Source organism: Phyllobates terribilis, unplaced genomic scaffold (assembly GCF_046119375.1).
Source record: "Phyllobates terribilis strain yellow unplaced genomic scaffold, ASM4611937v1 Scaffold_2__4_contigs__length_985480577, whole genome shotgun sequence".
Classification (NCBI taxonomy): domain Eukaryota; kingdom Metazoa; phylum Chordata; class Amphibia; order Anura; family Dendrobatidae; genus Phyllobates; species Phyllobates terribilis.
This window is the reverse complement of record NW_027362762.1, coordinates 680,331,794-680,353,468: the sequence shown is the minus strand read 5'-3', so window position 1 is coordinate 680,353,468 and position 21,675 is coordinate 680,331,794. Positions and strand designations below refer to the sequence as shown.

Below are 21,675 nucleotides of genomic sequence, written 5' to 3'. Positions count from 1 at the left end.
TGGTACCCAGGTCTGGAGAAGAGAAGACTCTCATCCAGACCAGGGTACCATAGAACCTGTAAAAAAAAGAATTAAAATTTTAAAATAACATTATACTTACCTTACGATGGCCCCCGGTCTCCTCATTTAGTCATGTGACAGGTCACGCGATCGTCGACGTCAGCAGTCGTGTGACCTGTCACATGACTAAATGACATCATGGAAGGTCCTTTTACACCATCGCGAACCGCCGCGGAGCCAGGGCACCATCGGAAGGTGAGTATAATGTTTTTTTATTTTTTACCATTTTTATTCTTTTTTTTAACTAACTTGGTCACACTATATAAATCCATGCCAGTTGCATGGATTTATATAGTGTGACCAAGTTGTCAAGCACTTTTCCAAGTGATGCTAAAATCGTTTGGAAAAGCGCTTGACATCCCGCATACTTCTACCTGGCAGGAAAAACGCATGTAAAATCCGCATGCATAATCCGCATGCATTTTTCCTGCCAGCGCGATGCAGAAAAAATCCGGAACATTTCTGCTTCATGGGCACTTAGCCTGACACTGGCATGATCATTGAACTCTTAACCTATTAGGCTGTGTGCCCATGATGCAGATTTAATGCATTTCTGTCGCAGAAATGTGAGTCAGTATGATGAAAAGGTGACATTTTTGGCTTTTTTTTTTATTTTTTTTATTTAAGGCAAAAATGTTTTAGTAATTGGAAACAGCCTTTAGGCTGTGTGCCCACGTAGCGTTTTACAAGCGTTTTTGATGCGGAATTTCCGCAGCGGAAACGCTTGTAAAACGCTTGGTAACCCGCACCCCATGATCCCCAATGGGATTCCGCAAGTTCTATGCACATGCTGCGGATTTTTCCGCAGCGTTTATGCTGCGTTCAAAAATCCGCAGCATGTCATTTAATTTTGCGTTTCCGCAAGCGGAATTGCCTTTGTCCAATGCATAAAAAACGCAAGGCAATTCCGCATGTGGAAAACGCGTGATAAATGCGCGATAAACGCGTGCGGAATTCCGCATGCGTTTTTCCGGGAGAGGACTTGCATTTATGCAGCAGAAATTTTCTGCTTCATAAATGCAACGTGGGCACATAGCCTGAGTAGTTTCCGTCCCAAAAAATGTTGCATTTTATTAGTATCTGGATAGAAGTTAAACTTTAACACATAACACACATTAGGTTAAATAGTGACTTTATTTATATAAGGGCAAAACCAACACACAAAGCAGTCACTGTCTTCAGTACTTATCAAAATGTGTTCAAGGTAGGATTCATTGTCAAGCAGTTATCAGTTAAAGCAGCACCTCAGAAAATCAGCATAGTATTACATAATAATGGTCACATCCAACTGAAAATGGTAAATTTTGGTGCCAAAAAAACTCCAAATATAACACCACTGCTTTAACGATGTAAAAAAAAAATAAATAAAAGTATAAAAACTTGTGACGGAAAATGGATACAGCTTGTTCACAGGTGTTGATACATGTAATACAAGATCAGAAAAGTTGCGTTTATGGATGTTTAAGGCAATGCCGTATACACGGGTACATTGATGACATTCACAATATAGTATAGGGATCGTGCTCCATCTGATGGCATACAATTCAAGCATTGGTCAAGAAATTAAGCATAGAGTCAAGTCTTGCCAAGAATATGGTTGATGGATGAATGTCTGGATGTGGAACAGCATAGAAATTCATTTCATTTTCCATAACAATGTAGATTCAGGTTCTGTAAAGAATGAAGAGGACACGGGAGCTATGGTAGCAGAAAGCATAACCCTATACATCCTCTCTGTGATAAGCATGTAAGACCACATGGAAATAAGATGACAGAGAGCTGTGGTCATCCATCACCTTTTGCATTCATCGACTGCTGATATGTTGTAAGTCACATGCAGAAAGCATGGGAAAAAAAACAACTAACTTTAGTGTTCGATACAGTTTGTCCTTTAAGGGGTTGTTCACTACCTGGACAGCCCCTTTTTAAATATAGTACTTTTCCTTGTAAAATAAAGTCTCATTTTCCACACCAGAGCCATTCCAGCGTTGCCAGCACCAGGTCTCCTATGACATTATGTCACGCGAGCCCTGCAGCCAATCAGTGGTGTAGAGATGCTGCACCCTCACTACTTCTGAATAAGAGAAGCAAGAGCGCAGAAGCCTAATAGTGGCTGCTGACTGGTTGCAGGGCTCACACGGCATAACTATGTCACATGAGCCTCGGCATTGCTGGAACTTCGTCGGCGAGTATGCTATATGTTGTTTTGTTTTTTTTACAAGGAATACTTTATCTATAAAAGGGGTGTCCAAGAAGCAGACAACTCCTTTAAAAGGAGGTCACCATTACATTTTGAACCCTTAAACCACTACCCTATATAAACAGACTGTTCCAGCATAAAATATGCAGGACATTAATTATGTGGAACGAATGATCTGGAAGGTACAGCGTGCCTGAGTTATGCAGCACCATCCCCTATTGAATGTGTTTGAGGGTTCTGAGAAGATCCACATCTCCATCATTCAGGAGACCGGTGGAGGTGATCCAAACTCATGGACTGAATTTATTTTATCGTCCAAATATCAATCTATAAATTGTCAAAAGACTGCGTTTAGATACATTTTCTCCCATTTTGTAAAAATTAAAAAATTATACGCTTTTATAGTAAAGTATTGGACGAATGATTTCATCATGGGATTGGAAACCAATGGTCAAGGAAATCCTGGCAAGTTGGTTTGTCACCATGAAGTGTTTGAGAGAACTTATATGACAATCTTATTCAAGTCAATAGGACTTCTAATCCAAGTAGAGCACTCATGAGTGCAGAATACAAAGGCTTCACCGGGTACATTCAGACGAGATCAAGATTAGTTGTTTTTGCTGCTCTGGCATCAAAAGACGTTAACGAAACCCATTAGCTGTCTGATTTTGATGCTTATTGTGTAGGAGAATGGATTTAATAATGAGAAAAAAAATCACAGCCACATAATAAAGAGAACTGAAGCTGCTCAGCCTTATCTCTCGACATAATATACAATACAGTACACATAAATATAGCTTATAACATGAACATAATCATGGTGGCATACAGGCAATACTCCGTGGCAAGGTTACATGATAAACGCCACAGGCATACTATCATTCCCCCACCCATCTATGCCCACCTTTTGATATAAAATGCCATGAATGACAGCAAGGCAGCAGGAAAACAGTGCGCGCTACCATAAGTATTGCCACTTGTACAGTATAGCTTTCCACCACTTGGCAATGAGGTTGAGGGTTTTATAGCTTATATCTGAACTCTAACAGGCAACTCTATAAACTGACAGTACCGGTGTAGAAAACTGGAAGCTGAGAACCTCAGGCGCCTCCAGGCAGCTACAATGTGAAGAATGTCTTAGTCATAACCTAGATGTAAGAACTGGGTCAGTACAGATTGCATCTAAAAGAGGATATTTAGTATAGGATACAAGGCCTAGCCGGTCACTCCGGTTCAGTTACGTTAAAAGGATTGCGGAGATTGAGAACGACGCCATCAAAGCAGCATTCTCCAGAATACAAACAGCGTGCTGGGTTCACACACAGCACCCACAGAACAGATTTTGTAAAGGTTGAAACTTTGTGCTACGTTGTTCTGCTACAGCAAAACATTCCAGCATATAGGTGGCAAGTCCAACCATGGTCCTGAAGAGTTGCTCAACCACCAGCATGATTGGAGCTTAGGGCTACATGTTAATATAGGCATGAAGTTGTAATGAATCTGGGCTCAGCGGCCATACACATTAGATGAACAAGGCTTAAAACAATGCTTTGTCCTGTGGCTATGTCTCCCCATACATACGAGCAATTGCTCTGATGAGCACTCCCGTGTTCTCTATGCGAAAGCTAACAACAGACATCGCCGATGGAGGTTTTTCTCCGGGAGAACAAAGTAATCCCTAGTCCGAAATCGAGGCTTGACATCTCCCCTAACGATATGTGGTCTGGGCACCCATACACAGATAGTCAACCAAACCCGTCGATATCGGCAAGTGCAACCGACAGTCTAATGTGTATGAGAGGCTTTAATGTCACATTGTGATCACTTTTGCACACTCACATGCTCGGTGAACAGTCGGTAATCGTGGAGCCAATGGATATCTGAAGCAGCTTTTCTTCTATGGAAGGCTAATAAATGCTGTATGACAGATTTAGCAAATGCCTATCTTTGCAGGTTAGTATTCATCCCTTAAGGAGCACGTACACATGGAATGAAGATGCCTCAATGGACGAGTTTTAGAATTGTATAATGTCCAAGTTATGCAATGTATGTATCTAATATATTTTGCATTTCAGCTTCCCACCATTTTTAGGACTGGTTCGCTGTCAGTGAATAAAAACATGATGACACCCAAATGCTGTAGAAGGTGGAACTTAGTCCAGGTAACGAGGCAGTCTGGAGCCTAGACTGATACATTGAAGCAAAGCTCAGGACAGTATTGAGATTTGTGCCGCTGATGTATTTAGCTGGCAGAGGATTGTCTGGAGTACATTTTATAGTACAGCATTGAAACAGCCACGATCTCATTCACTCACTGCAAGCAGTGACCTTGCAAACTAATAAAATACATACCGTACAGTACAGAAAAGTGACATCTACCATGATTTTACATGCAGGGGAACACTTTTTTTTTTTTTCTACAATAATAGTCAATGACTACTTGATATGACCTTGTATGTCTACACAGAGGTAATCGTCAGAGAATACGCTAAATATATTAAAAAAATGCAAACAGCTGTAAAAAAAAAAAAAGGCAAATAGAGATATGTCAATCCTTACTTTTCTGTGAATTTCATTAAGGAAGCACACCCAAGATATTTTTTATTCGCTAAACCTATCTAAATACGTATGTAGTGTAATAAAGCACTCACCGATTGCGGTCTTCCCTGGTTTCCTTTTCTCACTCATGTGACATGGGATTTATGCGTAAACTGGAAGTTGCTTTTATAGACGTCTAACGTATAAGCGACTTCTGGCCTGTCCATAAATCCCACTGTGATCCAGGACATCGGTGAAGAAGTCACGTGAGAAGACCGGAGCAGCGCAGGAAACCAAGGAAAACCGGTGACTATTTTATTGCACTTACACTACTCACCTATTTAGACAGACAAGGCGAAAATAAATAGTTCTTGGGAATACTTCTTTAAAGAACATGCATTACTCAAAAGACAAATGTAACACATTCTCAAATCATGACGTAAAACCCCTGACAGGCTGCAGTTTACATCACAACCACTGGATGGCCGCACAGACACATGTAGCATAAGCAACTCCTGACAGAGTAACAGGAAATCCGATGATGCAAATCTCAGGATGTCAAAACTAAGGGCCAAGGTAAGGAAGGACACATTTGTAAAGTTTGTCTCACCCATCGGGTAACCTCCATGGGGCTACCCCATTTCACCAGGCTTGGCCCTAACCCTATGGAGGCAACAATGAGTAAGGAGATGCCAGATCTCTTATCTTCGGCGATTCTGCACTTCCCTTCTACATGTCCCATGCTATACAGATTGTCACAGTTTAATAAAATTAACAAAAGGTAACATAATTGTACCTAGTTTCAGCCAAACTAATGAAAAAAAAAAAAAGTTCATTAATTATCAGGAGCTAAAAAAAGAAACATAAGGGGACTCCAGTTCTTCGGCACTTAATTCCAGCAAGTTCTTTGTTATTACGCTTAGCTGAAATATGGTGATATAAAGGCTCATCTAGTGCAAGTGTGTAGTCGGACAGCAGCTGGCCGGGCCGTGAAAATGCAAAAAGTGAAATAAACTCTTTTCCTAAATGGACGGGAGCCCAGCGTGAGAAATGGAAAGAAGAAATTCCCGATCCGGAAAATGGCTGGTATTATACTACTCAAACACTTGCATGCAGCCGCGATATGCCAAGGACTACTTCAAGTTTACAAAAAATGCAGCAAAAAGGTGTAATTCTGTGCATCACATAAGGGGTGCTACGGTTATAATAGAGTATTATAATTTATACATGCAACATTCCAAAATAATAAATACGTAACATCTGCTCTGCTTGGAAATCATCACAGCTAGGCAAAAAGCTCAAGGACTTGGCCATGAAACACCGATGTTGGTCATGGGTGTTTCTGTGGACCCTTTCACACCAAGCTGCCACTCTGGGGAACACTACGGGAGGATATGATGCTCCTCGCAACGGCACAATAAGGTAACCTGTGAAGATTGAACATTTTTACTGCTTTCTGACCCAAGAATACTTCTTGGTAACCTGGGATCAGACATATGAGGTAGCTTCCACCATTTGTACTAACAAAAGAGGCGTTGTTACACCTCCCCAAAGTTGGTATGGCCGGTTTCCTTGGCATGATCCCTTGCTGCCGACTGCCCCGTTAATCCTTTTTGACAAACCATACAGCGCAGGGCAAATCTGTTGACATCTGTAAACTGTCGCTTTTGCCTGGCATCGTCAGCGAGCTCCAATGCCTGCACCAATGCCTCATCATCAGATGTAGGAAAAATGGTCATAGGTGGCATGTCACAATCTGGAAACTGCCGCTGCAAGGGGTCGTAGTGAATGCCATCATAAATCAGCAGAACTCTTCTACTGTAGCCAGCGTCTTCTCCAAACCGGTCAATCCTCACCGTCTGGGTATCCACGACGCAGATCTCACACTGGTAGAATTTGGAAAGTATTGATACTTCTATGGCACCGCCCCAGGTGTCCTCTCTGCGGATCCAGGCACAATACTCCTCGTTGCTTTTACCCAGCACGACTTCACTATAACTTGTCGGGTCACTGGCCACAATCTCAGCAATTAAACTGCGCATTTCCGGTGCACACGCGGGGTCATATACGCCTCCTTCCACCACGTAGTACACACTGGTGAAGAGACAGGAATTGTCAGCCGGCACCACCCTCCGGATAATCTGGGGACTTTTTGATATGGTTCGATCATTGATACTATGTATTGAGGCAGATGTAGGCTTACTTTTATCTTCTTCTACAATAAGAGTGTCGCCTAATAAAAAAGATAGAAAGGAAACATTAAACCTAGTACACATGATAAATGCAGAAGCTTTACTTTATATAACTACACTGAAAGGGAATCAGTGATGAATGATTCACATCTCCACTCCTAAACTTTTTATATGGTTATGTTGCTCTCGGAGGCCAAGTTCACCGAGTTTTTTTCAGGAGTTCAAAAACAAATAGCAGAGACAACTTCAGGAAACTCTCCTTTTTTGAGGAGGCCTGATATGAGTTTTTCTTTTCCTAAGGCCGGTGTCAGATGAGAAAATGAAAAATCGTCCATGTTTCATCCAGAAAATTCGGAAGTACTTCATCCTTACTGTCATCTGATTTTGTACATTAACATTAAATGTACATAACTGCAATGTATCTGTAAAAATCGGACGCTACACAGATGATCTGTATGGGGTCCAAGTAGAATGATTTTTTTTTTATTTTTACACACCCAAGATAAAATAATACATGCTGCGATTTTTTTTTTCTCACATGGATACGCGGACCGTGTGTCAAACCCATCATCTGAACAGCGCTACTGAATTACACTGGGCAGTATGCGGTCCGATTTTTACTCAGCACACTTCCGTATAATACACTCGTCTGAACGAGCCCTAATGCGGTTTGGAAGAGTTCTTTTTTTTTCCTCAAGGAGGTTTTTGCAGCCATTTGATTGGACGGTGCCCAGATTTTTAAAGTTTTCCTTCAGGATACATTTCAATGAAGTGACATGAACTTTCTAATTTTCCACCACAAATTTTCCAAAACCTCTGCAGGACAAAAAAAAAAGCTCTAAAAACTCAGGAAAAGTACATTTTTCATAGAAATTAATTTGAAGAATTTTCCAAGAGTTTTCGAGGATGAATTTGGAGATTTAGTTAATGGGGCCGAAGCACTTCCAGAGCCTCTGTCTCCCAAGCTCCATGTCTTGCCTAGCGCCATCTTCTTCTGTATAACTGACAGTTCCCTTGCTGCTCGCTGTCAGCCGAGGCGAAGTAGGTGGGGAATAGAGCTGGGGAGGCAGACACTTGGGAAGTGCTTTGGAACACTCAAAAGCACTTCAGCTTCATTTACAGGTTGAGATCCTTTTAAGCTGTATTTAGACAATCAGATTTCTGCCCAAAAGGGAGCGCTAATTTATTATATACATATCAATCATTTATCACTTATGGGAGAATAATAACTATGAGGATATTGCTCTGTCCGAAACATCAAGCAGCAATACGACATCAGCAATGATGATTTTCAAACTGACAAATGATCCAGACAGCCAGAGAACAAGCTTTTTAGTATTTTGGTTCCAACACATGTAAACTATGTACCCCAATGTTATAGAGAGGTAAACTATTTTTATAAATGCCACACACTTTTAGGCAGAGAAAATGCACCTTGAATTAGCCTATCATGACATTGTTACGTCTACTCCAGGATATCAGAGTATGCTGGGGGAAACTGCGCTTTACCTGCGGCTAAACACAAATTTAAGATAAAATTTCGGCCGCCGACAATGACGGAGCAATTTTCAGGCCGGAGTGTCGGTTTCAGCTGACGAACACCATAATTTTACCTCCGGTAAGTGCCAGTTAGACACAGCAAGGGACTCTCACTGAGGTGCCGGCCTGGTCACATCACTAGTAGCCAGTTTACATCCGTGCACTGCTTGTTAGTGATGCCAGGTACTGGACCCCTAGATCTGATATTGAGGTAGTGGTCAATCTTTTTAACAGCTTACAATGGTTATCAGATTGGAGAAGATCCAGCACCCTGCATCCCACCGATCAGCTGGTTTAGGTTCTGGAGGGGGATCAGATGTAAACTGTGAATGGTGCCAAAATAGCACAGCTCCGTGCACAGTGTAGTGGCCATTGCAGGGTAATGCAGCTCCGCTGGTATTCAATAATGACAGGCCTGCACCCCCTGAGAACGACCACCACTGCATACGTCTGGCACCCACCACTCACCTTATATTGTTGGCCCATCCCTAAGGATAGGTCACCAATTATTATAAAGCTAGAGAAACCCTTTAATGAAGAGAACATATCCCCCAATTTGCCCTGATCACCCGTGATGCTGATGAATCTACACGTACATTCTGTAGATTCAGTGTGCTGGCTGTGCGGATCACTCCCCAGTCCGCGGGCGGAGAGGATCACTCCCCGGTCCACGAGGATCACTCCTCGGTCCGCGGGCGGAGCGGATCATTCCCCGGTCCGCGGGCGGAGAGGATCACTCCCCGGTCGGAGCGGATTATTCCCTAGTCCGGGGATTACTCCCCAGTCCGCGGGCGGAGCGGATTACTCCCCAGTCTGCTGGCTGTGCAGATTACTCCCCGGTCCGCGGGCGGAGCGGATTACTCCCCGGTCCGCGGGCGGAGAGGATCACTCCCCGGTCGGAGCGGATTATTCCCTAGTCCGGGGATTACTCCCCAGTCCGCGGGCGGAGCGGATTACTCCCCGGTCCGCGGGCGGAGCGGATTACTCCCCGGTCCGCGGGCGGAGCGGATTACTCCCCGGTCCGCGGGCGGAGCGGATTACTCCCCGGTCCGCGGGCGGAGCGGATTACTCCCCGGTCCGCGGGCGGATTACTCCCCGGTCCGCGGGCGGAGCGGATTACTCCCCGGTCCGCAGGCGGAGCGAATTACTCCCCGGTCCGCGGGCGGAGCGGATTATTCCCCGGTCCGCGGGCGGAGAGGATCACTCCCCGGTCGGAGCGGATTATTCCCTAGTCCGGGGATTACTCCCCAGTCCGCTGGCTGTGCAGATTACTCCCCAGTCCGCTGGCTGTGCAGATTACTCCCCAGTCCGCGGGCGGAGCGGATTACTCCCCAGTCCGCGGGCGGAGCGGATTACTCCCCAGTCCGCGGGCGGAGCGGATTACTCCCCAGTCCGCGGGCGGAGCGGATTACTCCCCAGTCCGCGGGCGGAGCGGATTACTCCCCAGTCCGCGGGCGGATTACTCCCCAGTCCGCGGATTCCAGAGAATAATCTGAGCCACACTCCATGATGGTCCCCGGAATCCCCGAGCACAGGGCAGACTGCGCTGCTGACACACTGGGGGAGACTAGAAGGGAAGGATGCACAATCTCTCACCCGATTTGATCGGCAGATCTCCTAGTGTTGCGTCCCCATCACTGAGGTTCAGGCTGGCAGGGGGGTACCCCACCATTACTCGCTGGGTTGGCCCCGAGATGCCCGTCACCCCCGTTATCTGGGCCTGCAGCTCGCGGACACTGGAGACGTCGGACAGCCCCTGCAGCAGGTGGGTGCCCTCCCGGGTCTTACAGCGGAGCCGCAGCATGGCCAGACCTCTCCACAGAATAGCGCTACAACAATGGTGGTAGGGAAGCCGGCCGGGCCCGCTGACTCATGGAGTCTCGCGAGACTTCGCAGCGGTGCCTGGTGACGGGAGGCCGTCAGCTTCTAGTTACGGCTGTGTGAGCAGCGCAGTCCGGCTCCTGATACCTTCATGTGGCGCCATAGTGGCCGCCTGACTGAGGCGTCTCTGTATATAGCGGCGACTCGTCATTACCAGGACGGAGCCCACGGACTACTCTATGGAAAGAGAGTATAACCCTCAACATGTGCGCTATCCCCCATAGGAGCATGGAAGTGCAATAAACACTGACGTACCCACTGATCTCTATGGGGCAGGGGCATGTGTAGACCAGGGGTGCACAGCGTTTATTACTGAGGGGGCTTTGCCATCTTTTTCTATTTAAAGGGGCCGCAATAACTTAATATGGCATTGCTGCTCCAGATGAACTAATGAGATTCTCGTATACTATTAGAACTGCTGCCTGCTCCTCGGGTCTTATTCTAGATAGTGGCACCCACATCACCTATCAGATACATGCAGCAGACGCCCTGCTCAGGGCCGGCTCCAGGTTTTCGTGGGCCCTGGGCGAAAGAGTCTCAGTGGCCCCTTTAACACATACCACGATTCATATGGACAGATACCGCAGAGAAATATATATATAGTACAATGCCGAAGATTTCACTTCTTACATTACATGAGCGATATCTATTGTAAATTCTACAGTGAATTCTCTCAACGCACAGTGCAGACCGAACAGTATAGTCCTCCATACAGTATTATGGGCCCCATATATTACGCCATACAGAAAAATGGACCTCATATAACGCATACAGAATACTGGTCCCCACATAATGCTCCACATAGAATAATGGGTTCCATATAACGCTCCATACAGAAAAATCGACCTCATACAACCCCTGGCAAAAATTATGGAATCACCGGGCTCGGAGGATGTTCATTCAGTTGTTTAATGTTGTTGAAAAAAAGCAGATCACAGACATGGCACAAAACTAAAGTGATTTTAAATGGCAACTTTAGGACTTTAAGAAACACTAAAAGAAATCAAGATAAAAAATGTGGTACTCAGTAAGGGTAATTTTTTTCAGACCAAGCAGAGGGAAAAAATTATGGAATCACCTTGTAAATTTTCATTTCCAAAACTAACACCTGCATCAAATTAGATCTGCTCGTTAGTCTGCATCTAAAAAGGAGTGATCACACCTTGGAGAGTTGTTGCACCAAGTGGACTGACATGAATCATGGCTCCAACACGAGAGATGTCAATTGAAACAAAGGAGAGGATTATCAAACTCTTAAAAGAAGGTAAATCATCACGCAATGTTGCAAAAGATGTTGGTTGTTCACATTCAGCTGTGTCTAAAATCTGGACCAAATACAAACAACATGGGAAGGTTGTTAAAGTCAAACATACTGGTAGACCAAGGAAGACATCAAAGCTTCAAGACCGGAAACTTAAAGCAATATGTCTCCAAAACAGGAAATGCACAATAAAACAAATGAGGAACGAATGGGAAGAAACTGGAGTCAATGTCTGTGACCGAACTGTAAGAAACCGCCTAAAGGAAATGGGATTTACATTCAGAAAAGCTAAACATAAGCCATCATTAACACCTAAGCAGAAAAAAACAAGGTTACAATGGGCTAAGGAAAAGCAATCGTGGACAGTGGATGAAAGTCATATTCAGTGATGAATCGCGAATCTGCATTGGGCAAGGTGATGATGCTGGAACTTTTGTTTGGTGCCGTTCCAATGAGATTTATAAAGATGATTGCATGAAGAGAACATGCAAATTTCTACAGTCATTGATGATATGGGGCTGCATGTCAGGTAAAGGCACTGGGGAGATGACTGTCATTACATCTTCAATAAATTCCCAAGTTTACATTGATATTTTGGGCAGTTTTCTTATCCCATCAATTGAAAGGATGTTTGGGGATGATGACATCATTTTTCAAGATGATAATGCATCCTGCCATAGAGCAAAAACTGTGAAAACATTCCTTGAAAGAAGACACATAAGGTCAATGTCATGACCTGCAAATAGTCCGGATCTCAATCCAATTGAAAATCTTTGGTGGAAGTTGAAGAAAATGGTCCATGACAAGGCTCCAACCTGCGAAGCTGATCTGGCAACAGCAATCAGAGAAAGTTGGAGCCAGATTGATGAAGAGTACTGTTTGTCACTCATTAAGTCCATGCCTCAGAGACTGTAAGCTGTTATTAAAGCCAGAGGTGATGCAACAAAATACTAGTGATGTATTGGAGTGTTCTTTTGTGTGTTTTTTTCATGATTCCATAATTTTTTCCTCAGAATTGAGTGATTCCATAATTTTTTCCCTATGCTTGGTCTGAAAAAAATTACCCTTACTGAGTACCACATTTTTTATCTTGATTTCTTTTAGTGTTTCTTAAAGCCCTAAAGTTGCCATTTGAAATGACTTTAGTTTTGTGCCATGTCTGTGATCTGCTTTTTTTCAACAACATTAAACAACTGAATGAACATCCTCCGAGCTCGGTGATTCCATAATTTTTGCCAGGGGTTGTATAATTCTCCATACAGAATAATGGACCTCATATAATGCTCCATACAGAATAATGGACCTCATATAACGCTCCATACAGAATAATGGACCTCATATAATGCTCCATACAGGATACTGGCCCCCATATAATGCTCCACATAGAATAATGGACCTCATATAATGCTCCATACAGAATAATGGACCTCATGTAATGCTCCATACAGGATACTGGCCCCCATATAATTCTCTATACAGAATACTGGCCTCCATATAATGCTCCATGCAGGATGGGCTCCATATAATGCTCCATGCAGGCTGGGCCCCATATAATGCTCTATTCTGTATGGGCCCCATATAATGCTCCATGCTGTATGGGCTCCATATAATGCTCCATGCAGGCTGGGCCCCATATAATGCTGCATGGGCCCCATATAATGCTCCATGCTGTATGGGCCCCATGCCGTATGGGCCCCATATCGGACACATGCAGCACACACACCGCTCACATATCGGACACATGCAGCACACACACGCTAACATATCAGACGCATACAGCACACACACCGCTCACATATCAGACACATGCAGCACACGCATCGCTCACATATCAGACACATGCAGCACACACACCGCTCACATATCAGATACATACAGCACACACATCGCTCACATATCAGACTCTTGCAGCACACACATCACTCACATAACAGACACATACAGAGCACACACATCGCTCACATATCAGACACAAACAGCACACACACCGCTCACATATCAGACACATGCAGCACATGCATCGCTCACATATCAGACACATACAGCACACACACCTCTCACATATCAGATACATACAGCACACACATCGCTCACATATCAGACTCATGCTGCACACACATCACTCACATATCGGACACATGCAGCACACACATCACTCACATATCAGACACATGCAGAGCACACACATCGCTCACATATCGGACACATGCAGCACACACATCGCTCACATATCGGACACATGCAGCACACACATCGCTCACATATCGGACACATGCAGCACACACATCGCTCACATATCAGACACAGGTAGCACACACATCGCTCACATATCAGACACAGGCAGCCATGGCTGTGGAGTCAGAGTCGTGGAGTCGGAATCTGAGTCGCTATAAAATAGACTGACTCCAACTCCTAAAATATATAATAAATTGGGTACAGTAATTCAATGTAGTTTGTGGGGAATATTTTTTTCATAAGAATTTGGGAAAGTTATGAAATGTCCTTTAAATATCTGTCCAAATCCTGATCTAAAGGTCTAGACTTTTAGCTGAGATTAATCTGTGCTACAGTAAATTTATCACTTACACATGATTCATGTATGAGGGAGTCGGAGTTGGAGTCGGTGTCATGGAAATTGAGCAGTCGGAGTCGGAGGTTTGGCTTACCGACTCCACAGCCCTGCATGCAGCACACACACCGCTCACATATCAGACACATGCAGCACCGACATTGCTCACATCTTAGACACAGCACACACACTGCTCACATATCAGACACATGCAGCACACACACTGCTCACATAGACACATGCAGCACACACATCGCTCATATGTCAGACACATACAGCACACACACCGCTCACATATCAGATACATACAGCACACACATCGCTCACATATCAGACTCATGCAGCACACACATCACTCACATATCAGACACATGCAGCACACACATCGCTCACATATCAGGCACATGCAGCACACACATCGCTCACATATCAGACACATGCAGCACACACATCGCTCACATATCAGACACAGGCAGCACACACACCGCTCACATATCAGACACAGGCAGCCAGGGCTGTGGAGTTGGAATATGAGTCGGTATAAAATTGACTGACTCCAACTTCTAAAATATATAATAAATTGGGTACAGTAATTCAATGCAATTTGTGGGGAATATTTTTTTCATAAGAATTTGGGAAAGTTATGAAATGTCCTATAAATGTCTGTCCTATTCCTGATCTAAGGGTCTAGACTTTTAGCTGAGATTAATCTGTGCTACAGTAAATTTATCACTTAAACATTAGCCATGTATGAGGGAGTCGGAGTTGGAGTCGGTGTCATGGAAATTGAGGAGTCGGAGGTTTGGCTTACCGACTCCACAGCCCTGCATGCAGCACACACACCGCTCATATATCAGATACATGCAGCACACACAGCTCACATATCAGACACATGCAGCACCGACATTGCTCACATATTAGACACATGCAGCACAGGCACTGCTCACATATCAGACACATGCAGCACACACATCGCTCACATATCAGGCACATGCAGCACACACATCGCTCACATATCAGACACAGGCAGCACACACACCGCTCACATATCAGACACAGGCAGCCAGGGCTGTGGAGTTGGAATATGAGTCGGTATAAAATTGACTGACTCCAACTTCTAAAATATATAATAAATTGGGTACAGTAATTCAATGCAATTTGTGGGGAATATTTTTTTCATAAGAATTTGGGAAAGTTATGAAATGTCCTATAAATGTCTGTCCTATTCCTGATCTAAGGGTCTAGACTTTTAGCTGAGATTAATCTGTGCTACAGTAAATTTATCACTTAAACATTAGCCATGTATGAGGGAGTCGGAGTTGGAGTCGGTGTCATGGAAATTGAGGAGTCGGAGGTTTGGCTTACCGACTCCACAGCCCTGCATGCAGCACACACACCGCTCATATATCAGATACATGCAGCACACACAGCTCACATATCAGACACATGCAGCACCGACATTGCTCACATATTAGACACATGCAGCACAGGCACTGCTCACATATCAGACACATGCAGCACACACACCGCTCACATATCAGACACATGCAGCACACACACCGCTCACATATCAGACACATGCAGCACACACACCGCTCACATATCAGACACATGCAGCACACACACCGCTCACATATCAGACACATGCAGCACACACACCGCTCACATATCAGACACATGCAGCACACACACAGCTCACATATCAGATGCATGCAGCACTTACATTGCTCACATATAAGATGGTTTCAGCACACACCGCTCATATATCAGATACATGCATCACACACACCGCTCACATATCAGACACATGCAGCACACACACCGCTCACATATCAGACACATGCAGCACACACACCGCTCACATATCAGATGCATGCTGCACACACACCGCTCACATATCAGATGCATGCAGCACACACATGGCTCCCCTTTTATGCTAGATAAATCAGAGGAGGTGGATACAAGTTTTGTAGAAAAAGAACTTCTTCTTCCATGACATGTTATTTTGACTAGTGGAAGTAATTGCAATAGCTATTGATAGTATAGTTTTTGGATTGTTATTTGGTTGGTTGTGTATCCAATTTGCACGGGTACAAAGGGTTGGTTACCTGATGTTGATATTTCCTAGAAATTCATCTCTTCCGAGAACACTGGTTCTGGGAGTTGAAATTCTTCACTTGTGAGCAAATTGGTGCTGGGAAAAGAGTAGAGGCTTCTGCGGTCAAGACTCTATGGGCCCATTCAGTTCTTCGGATAACTGCAGGAATTTAAGTTGCTGTCATGAGTACTGTCAACTGAAAGGAAGTAAGCAAACTCAGAGGTACTACCCTTGTCCCTGCATGTGATAAAGTGAAAAGACTAAGAAGAAATGGGAGAAATGTATTTGCAATTGTGAAGGATTACTCGAAGATAGATAAGAGCAGACTTGAGCTGGCTAGGATGTGGTTAGAAGTAGCCCAAGCGTCTCTCAATGAGTGAAAATATATCAGAGAAAATAGACATAGAACTGTAAATGTAATCTATGGTAGTATAAAAATGCAGAGACCCCTGTAGTATCAGTACTTGATGTTAAACTTGCATCCTTTTTGGCACCCATGCCTTATGCAAGAACTGCAGGTACTGTGGCCAACAGAATCCCGTGGGGTTAATTACTGTGTCCTGTGGGTCTCCATGCCCAAGGTGCCTCTGCCCCCATGAGGACCACGAGTCATGTACACTTTCTACCTCCTAGGATAGAAAATAACCTGCTAGTACATGATCCACCACAGGTATCGATCACTAATAGCATAACAATGTCCGTGGTCCCCCCCCAGTGAGCTCAATGCTCTTGTTACCCTGCTCTCAGACTCCCTAACATTTAGAATGCATCTCCATGGTGTTGAGGAGGCATATCGGGCCACATGGGATGATCTAGTCTCAATCATTTTACAGTGAATCCTTACTATTGCTGCAGTGTTTCATTAACGGCCTTAAATCTATAGTCCAGACCGTAGTACGCACTGGTCGCTCGGAGTGGCGCAATATGAAATGGGTTGATCTGAGGGAAATAGCCCAGGGTGCTGAAGTAGAAAGCATGTCAAAGAAAGAGTTAATTAGGATCCTGCAGCAAGAAAGGTAAGAGGGAGGGGGAGAGGAGAAGTAATCAAGGGGCAAATAGAGACTGCAGCAAAAGTAGATTGGTGGTGTGGACAAAGAGGACATTTTAAATGTCCTACAAAATCAACAGCTACTATCCTGAACTCCCCCCCCCATTGGAAACTCCAGCAATCCAGATGTCTCCCTGTGCACCGTTTTCAACCCCTCAGAGACCACACTCACTGTCTCCATTTCTCTGGGGACAATCTGTTACATTCATGATAGACACTGGAGTAGCCTGTACAGCATTAATGCAAGAACACAAATCAGAAGACATACTGTTCCCAAATATGTAACTTGTGAAGTGGTAGAGGGATGAGCTACTAAATTACAAATGACTCAGCCCCTCCGACTGAATTTGCATGATTCAGTTTCAATTGTGATCCAGGTTTTAGTTTCCTCTGCTGTATCTTTTAATTTGTTAGGGACAGACGTGTTGCAGAAAATTGGAGCCTGTATAGAATTCGCTCCAAATGGACCCTAGATGACTACCCCCCTTAGATGAAGGCATGCTGTGTAGTCTCTTCTCCCTGACACTTCCCACAGCCCTGGACAGTACACGCTTCGATCCCCATTTCCTAACTACTTGGTTCAAGAACATACCCAGCCAGCTGTGGGCACATCACAAGCTTGATTTGGGAGAACTACCCATTCTCCGGTGACAGTAAAACTTAAACCAGGTATCCAACCCACTGTATAAAGTAGTACCCTATAAGTACTATCGACAATGCGGTGATACATGATAACGTCCGAGAGCTCCACACAGGAGGTCTTTTTGTCTGTATAACCTCCCCTTTTAACACCTCCCCCCATATATCTATCAAATGCTCTAATGTTCTAAATTCAGCTACACGATACCCAGTGGATTTAGAAAAGGGAGGAGAATATCAGGATGGGGAAGAGGGAGGGACTATGAGCCAAAACCTTCCCCCGTTTTTCAAACTAGCAGATGAGGAAGCTCAGTTTGACATTGACACATGAACATGACTGTCAGTTATTGATGGAGGCAGAAACATAGGGCTTGTTAGATTTCAGTGATGTCCCCTCACTAACCCCTCTGCTGAGTATTTTGTAGATTGATCCAGAGCTTGGGACAACGATCAAGGGCGTTCATCACCGGGTATGCAGTAGTCCACAATGGTAAGGCAGTAATACATGAACCACTCTCCTCCAGCTGCTCTGTGCCAGAGGCTGAGCTGAAGGCGCTTGATGCAGCGTGCAATGTGGGAAAAAGTAAAGAGATTAATGTATTTTCGGACTCGAGTTATGTTTTAAAGGATCGCACATAACTTTGGCTGTAATTTTATGGCCTCTGCTGGCAGACCTATGAGGCTGTAGAGCAGCTACTCACAGCACTCACCCTTCCCCGAAGGCCAGCTATCTACACACACACGGGAACAAACTTCCCTTGCAGTAGGGGATGCCTTTGCCGATCAGGTGGCTAATTAAGCAGCACGACTACCTCTGACTGGAATACTTTCCATAGCAGACACGGCCCTTATAGGGAGCTCAGTGACTGAAAGTGCAGGAAGCCACATTTTGACAGAGGAGACCTTCACCGCACTGGCCCCAGTGGCCGTTGATAGTGAACTACTGCAGGTCTTCCAGACCCAGGCTCCCTTACATGAACAGAACCCATGGGCCAAAGCGGGTACTGTACGGCCAGAGTCAGGGGTATGGCAGGTAAACACCAGGATTTGCCTCCCACACTGCCTGTTCCCCATGATGGCTTCCCTAGCACATTTCTCCAGTTCACGACTCAAAGGGTGTTATGTGTGCAGTGGTGCTACAAAACTGGTGTGCCCCAGGGTTCCCAAATGTGGCTACAAGGTATGTCTCTTTTGTGCGAAACATAACCCCAGTAAACCTATTCGAGTCCCACAGAAATGCACACCAAAACCAAATTACCCATTTCAGAGACTGCAGGTGGACTACATACTGCTATCTAAGGTGGGTATTTATGAATATGTCCTGGTATGCATCAATATCAATATCTTCCCTTGGGCCATGACCAAAGTAAATACAAAAAAAATTGATAAGTGAGGTGGTTTGCAGATATGGGGTACCCGAAACCATAGAGAGTGACAGAGGCACTCACTTCACTGGAGAACTGATCAAACAGATCATGGCTACTCTAGGGATCGAACAGGTTTTCTATGTTCCCTATCACTCACAAAGTAGTGGAAAGGTGGAACATTTTAATGTTATTCTGAAGTTAAAAATCTAGAAGTTGACTCAGGAGGAAACACACTTGTCCTGGGTAGATTTCTTGCCCATTGCATTGTGTTCAGTGAGGACCGCCCCAAGGGGCAGAGAGAAGCTGTCCTCGTATGAAATACTGTTTTATAATGTCCCTAAGACAGGGTTGTATTTCCCGAAGCAGCTGCAGGCCTCCTACAGTTCTCTCACTGAATATGTCTTGTTGTTTCACAAACATTTGACTGTTACTCAAAACCGTTTTCTTTCCTCCATCCCAGACCCCAACTGCATAAGTGGCACACACTGGTCCCAGGAGACTGGCTCGTGGTCAAGAGACATATGAGGAGACCACTGGAACCCAGATACAGTGAGCCTTTTCAAGTACAACCGACCAGTGCCACTTCTGTCAAGCTCTAAGGCAAAGATACTTGGATCCACGCCAGCCACTGAAAAAAAGGTCCTGATCCCCGGCAGCAGCAAAGATGATGACACTGCCCATTGGGCCATGCTGATAGCAATTGCATCCCTTGCCTTAACTCTCAATGAGGTACTAAAAGAGGACTGGGACAACAAAGTGATAAGTATCACCAAGTCCTGCTGTGAGACATAGTTTCTAAAGACATTCCTAAAAGCCTGCCCCATGTGTCTCCATCCTGCTCCATGTATCCCATGATCCTTCATCATCTGTCTCCATATTGCGGCTTGACGCCTTCAGTACAAAAAAAAGTTTCTCCTTACCTGGTCACGGTCCAGCGTCGTTGTCTCCCTCATCCATTTGAGGTGCTGACTCGCTGGTGCATGACAGTGATGTCATACGCCGGCGACGTGCGTGGTGGCGTCCGCTGCCGGCTTGTGATTTGCTGGCGGCTTTAAACTATTGCCGTGTGGCTTTCCGCAAGCAATAGATTTTAACTGTACTTGTGTTCGAGGACGCATGTTCAGTTACTGAACCGGCAGGATCCTGCCCCTGGGGCCCGGTGAGCAGTAATGCCCTGATGGCAGCCCTGATAATGATTGAGGTATCTAAGGAGTTCGACAGAGGAAGATATCGCGCTCTCTGTCAGCACATCGGCCCCCCTGCTTTGCGACGATGGATTCTTATGGTAATCAGTGTCATAACATAGGCCTCTGTTCTTGCCCTATACATTAGCTTATCAGATCCCGTATAGGCTACTACTAAATGCTGACAGGTTAGATAGTGCACTGCAGTAAAAATAAAGAATCACAAAATCAGTTCTTTAATAAAAAAAATGTATTCATTAAAAAAAAACACACAAAAAAAGACATATTTGGTATTGCCACATTCATCATAATAAGTACTATAAAATTGTATACATTTTTCATCCCATATGTGCTGATTACTCTGCTCCCGAATGTCCGACAGATACTTTACATAAAATTTTTAAAAGTAAATTTTTCTGATACTTAGTGGTGAGTCTCGTCTCTGTGTTACGTGCATCCAGACAATCGGTGAATTTCCGCACATTTATCAGATTTCTGAATATTTTGGGAGTTATCTAGTAATTTATCACAAAACATGGAGATGCCAGGGATTTAACCCGGGGTCTCATACATGCAAAGCAGGCGCTCTACCACTGAGCTACATCCTCTAATAGTTTCTGACAGGTTAAAAATTCTGCCCTTAGCTAACTTTGCCCCCTCAATGAGCTGGATGGAACAGTCATAAGCTCTGTGTGGAGGTATTAAGCTCTATGTGGAGGTAATTTCTGGTAGACCTCTTCAGAGAACATCTGTGAGAATTCTGCCACATACCATGGGAACTGGGAGGTGAAACCTACTACCTTAGGAAGCTTGATAATACAAAGGGATTGGCAGTTAGAGGACCTCTTAACAATATCTCCCCTTTGCGAGTCAATAATAGGGTTATGAGTGCGAAGCCAAGGGAAACCCAACACCACAGCAGTAGGAAGATCTTGTAAAATAAAAAAGCATGCCTTTTCGTTATGAAGACGACCTGTGATGATAGATATCGGTTCAGCAGTGCGATACCCAATACTCTGGGCAAGGTGAGAACTATCAAGAGAAGATAATGTTAGGCTGTGTGCCCATGATGCGTTTTTTAAGCGTTTCCGCAGCGGCA

General features: G+C 44.5%; 2 protein-coding genes across 2 annotated transcripts in view; one reads left to right on the top strand and one right to left on the bottom strand.

Annotated features, from left to right (window-relative positions):
- Positions 1-1,195: 1,195 nt before the first annotated feature.
- YOD1 (YOD1 deubiquitinase) lies at positions 1,196-10,589 on the bottom strand. Its single transcript, XM_073666904.1, has 2 exons — positions 10,126-10,589; positions 1,196-7,031 (listed from the first exon to the last, which is right to left on the bottom strand). The coding sequence occupies exons 1-2, from the start codon at positions 10,331-10,333 to the stop codon at positions 6,337-6,339; spliced, it is 903 nt and encodes a 300-aa protein (XP_073523005.1). The 5' UTR covers positions 10,334-10,589; the 3' UTR covers positions 1,196-6,336.
- Positions 10,004-21,675, top strand: part of LOC141224289 (microtubule-associated serine/threonine-protein kinase 3-like) — a 40,837-nt gene continuing 29,165 nt past the window's right edge. Inside the window, exons 1-2 of the mRNA XM_073666900.1 lie at positions 10,004-10,294; positions 19,853-20,121. Coding sequence (XP_073523001.1) covers positions 20,080-20,121 — 42 coding nt within the window. The 5' untranslated portion in view covers positions 10,004-10,294; positions 19,853-20,079. The remainder of the gene's footprint in view (positions 10,295-19,852; positions 20,122-21,675) is intronic.

Coding starts and splice junctions, on each gene's coding strand:
- YOD1 (XM_073666904.1), bottom strand. CDS start 10,333: ATGCTGCGGCTCCGCTGTAAGACCCGGGAGGGCACCCACCTGCTGCAG. Junction 7,032..10,125: donor AGATCTGCCGATCAAATCGG/GTGAGAGATTGT, acceptor CTTTTTTATTAG/GCGACACTCTTATTGTAGAA.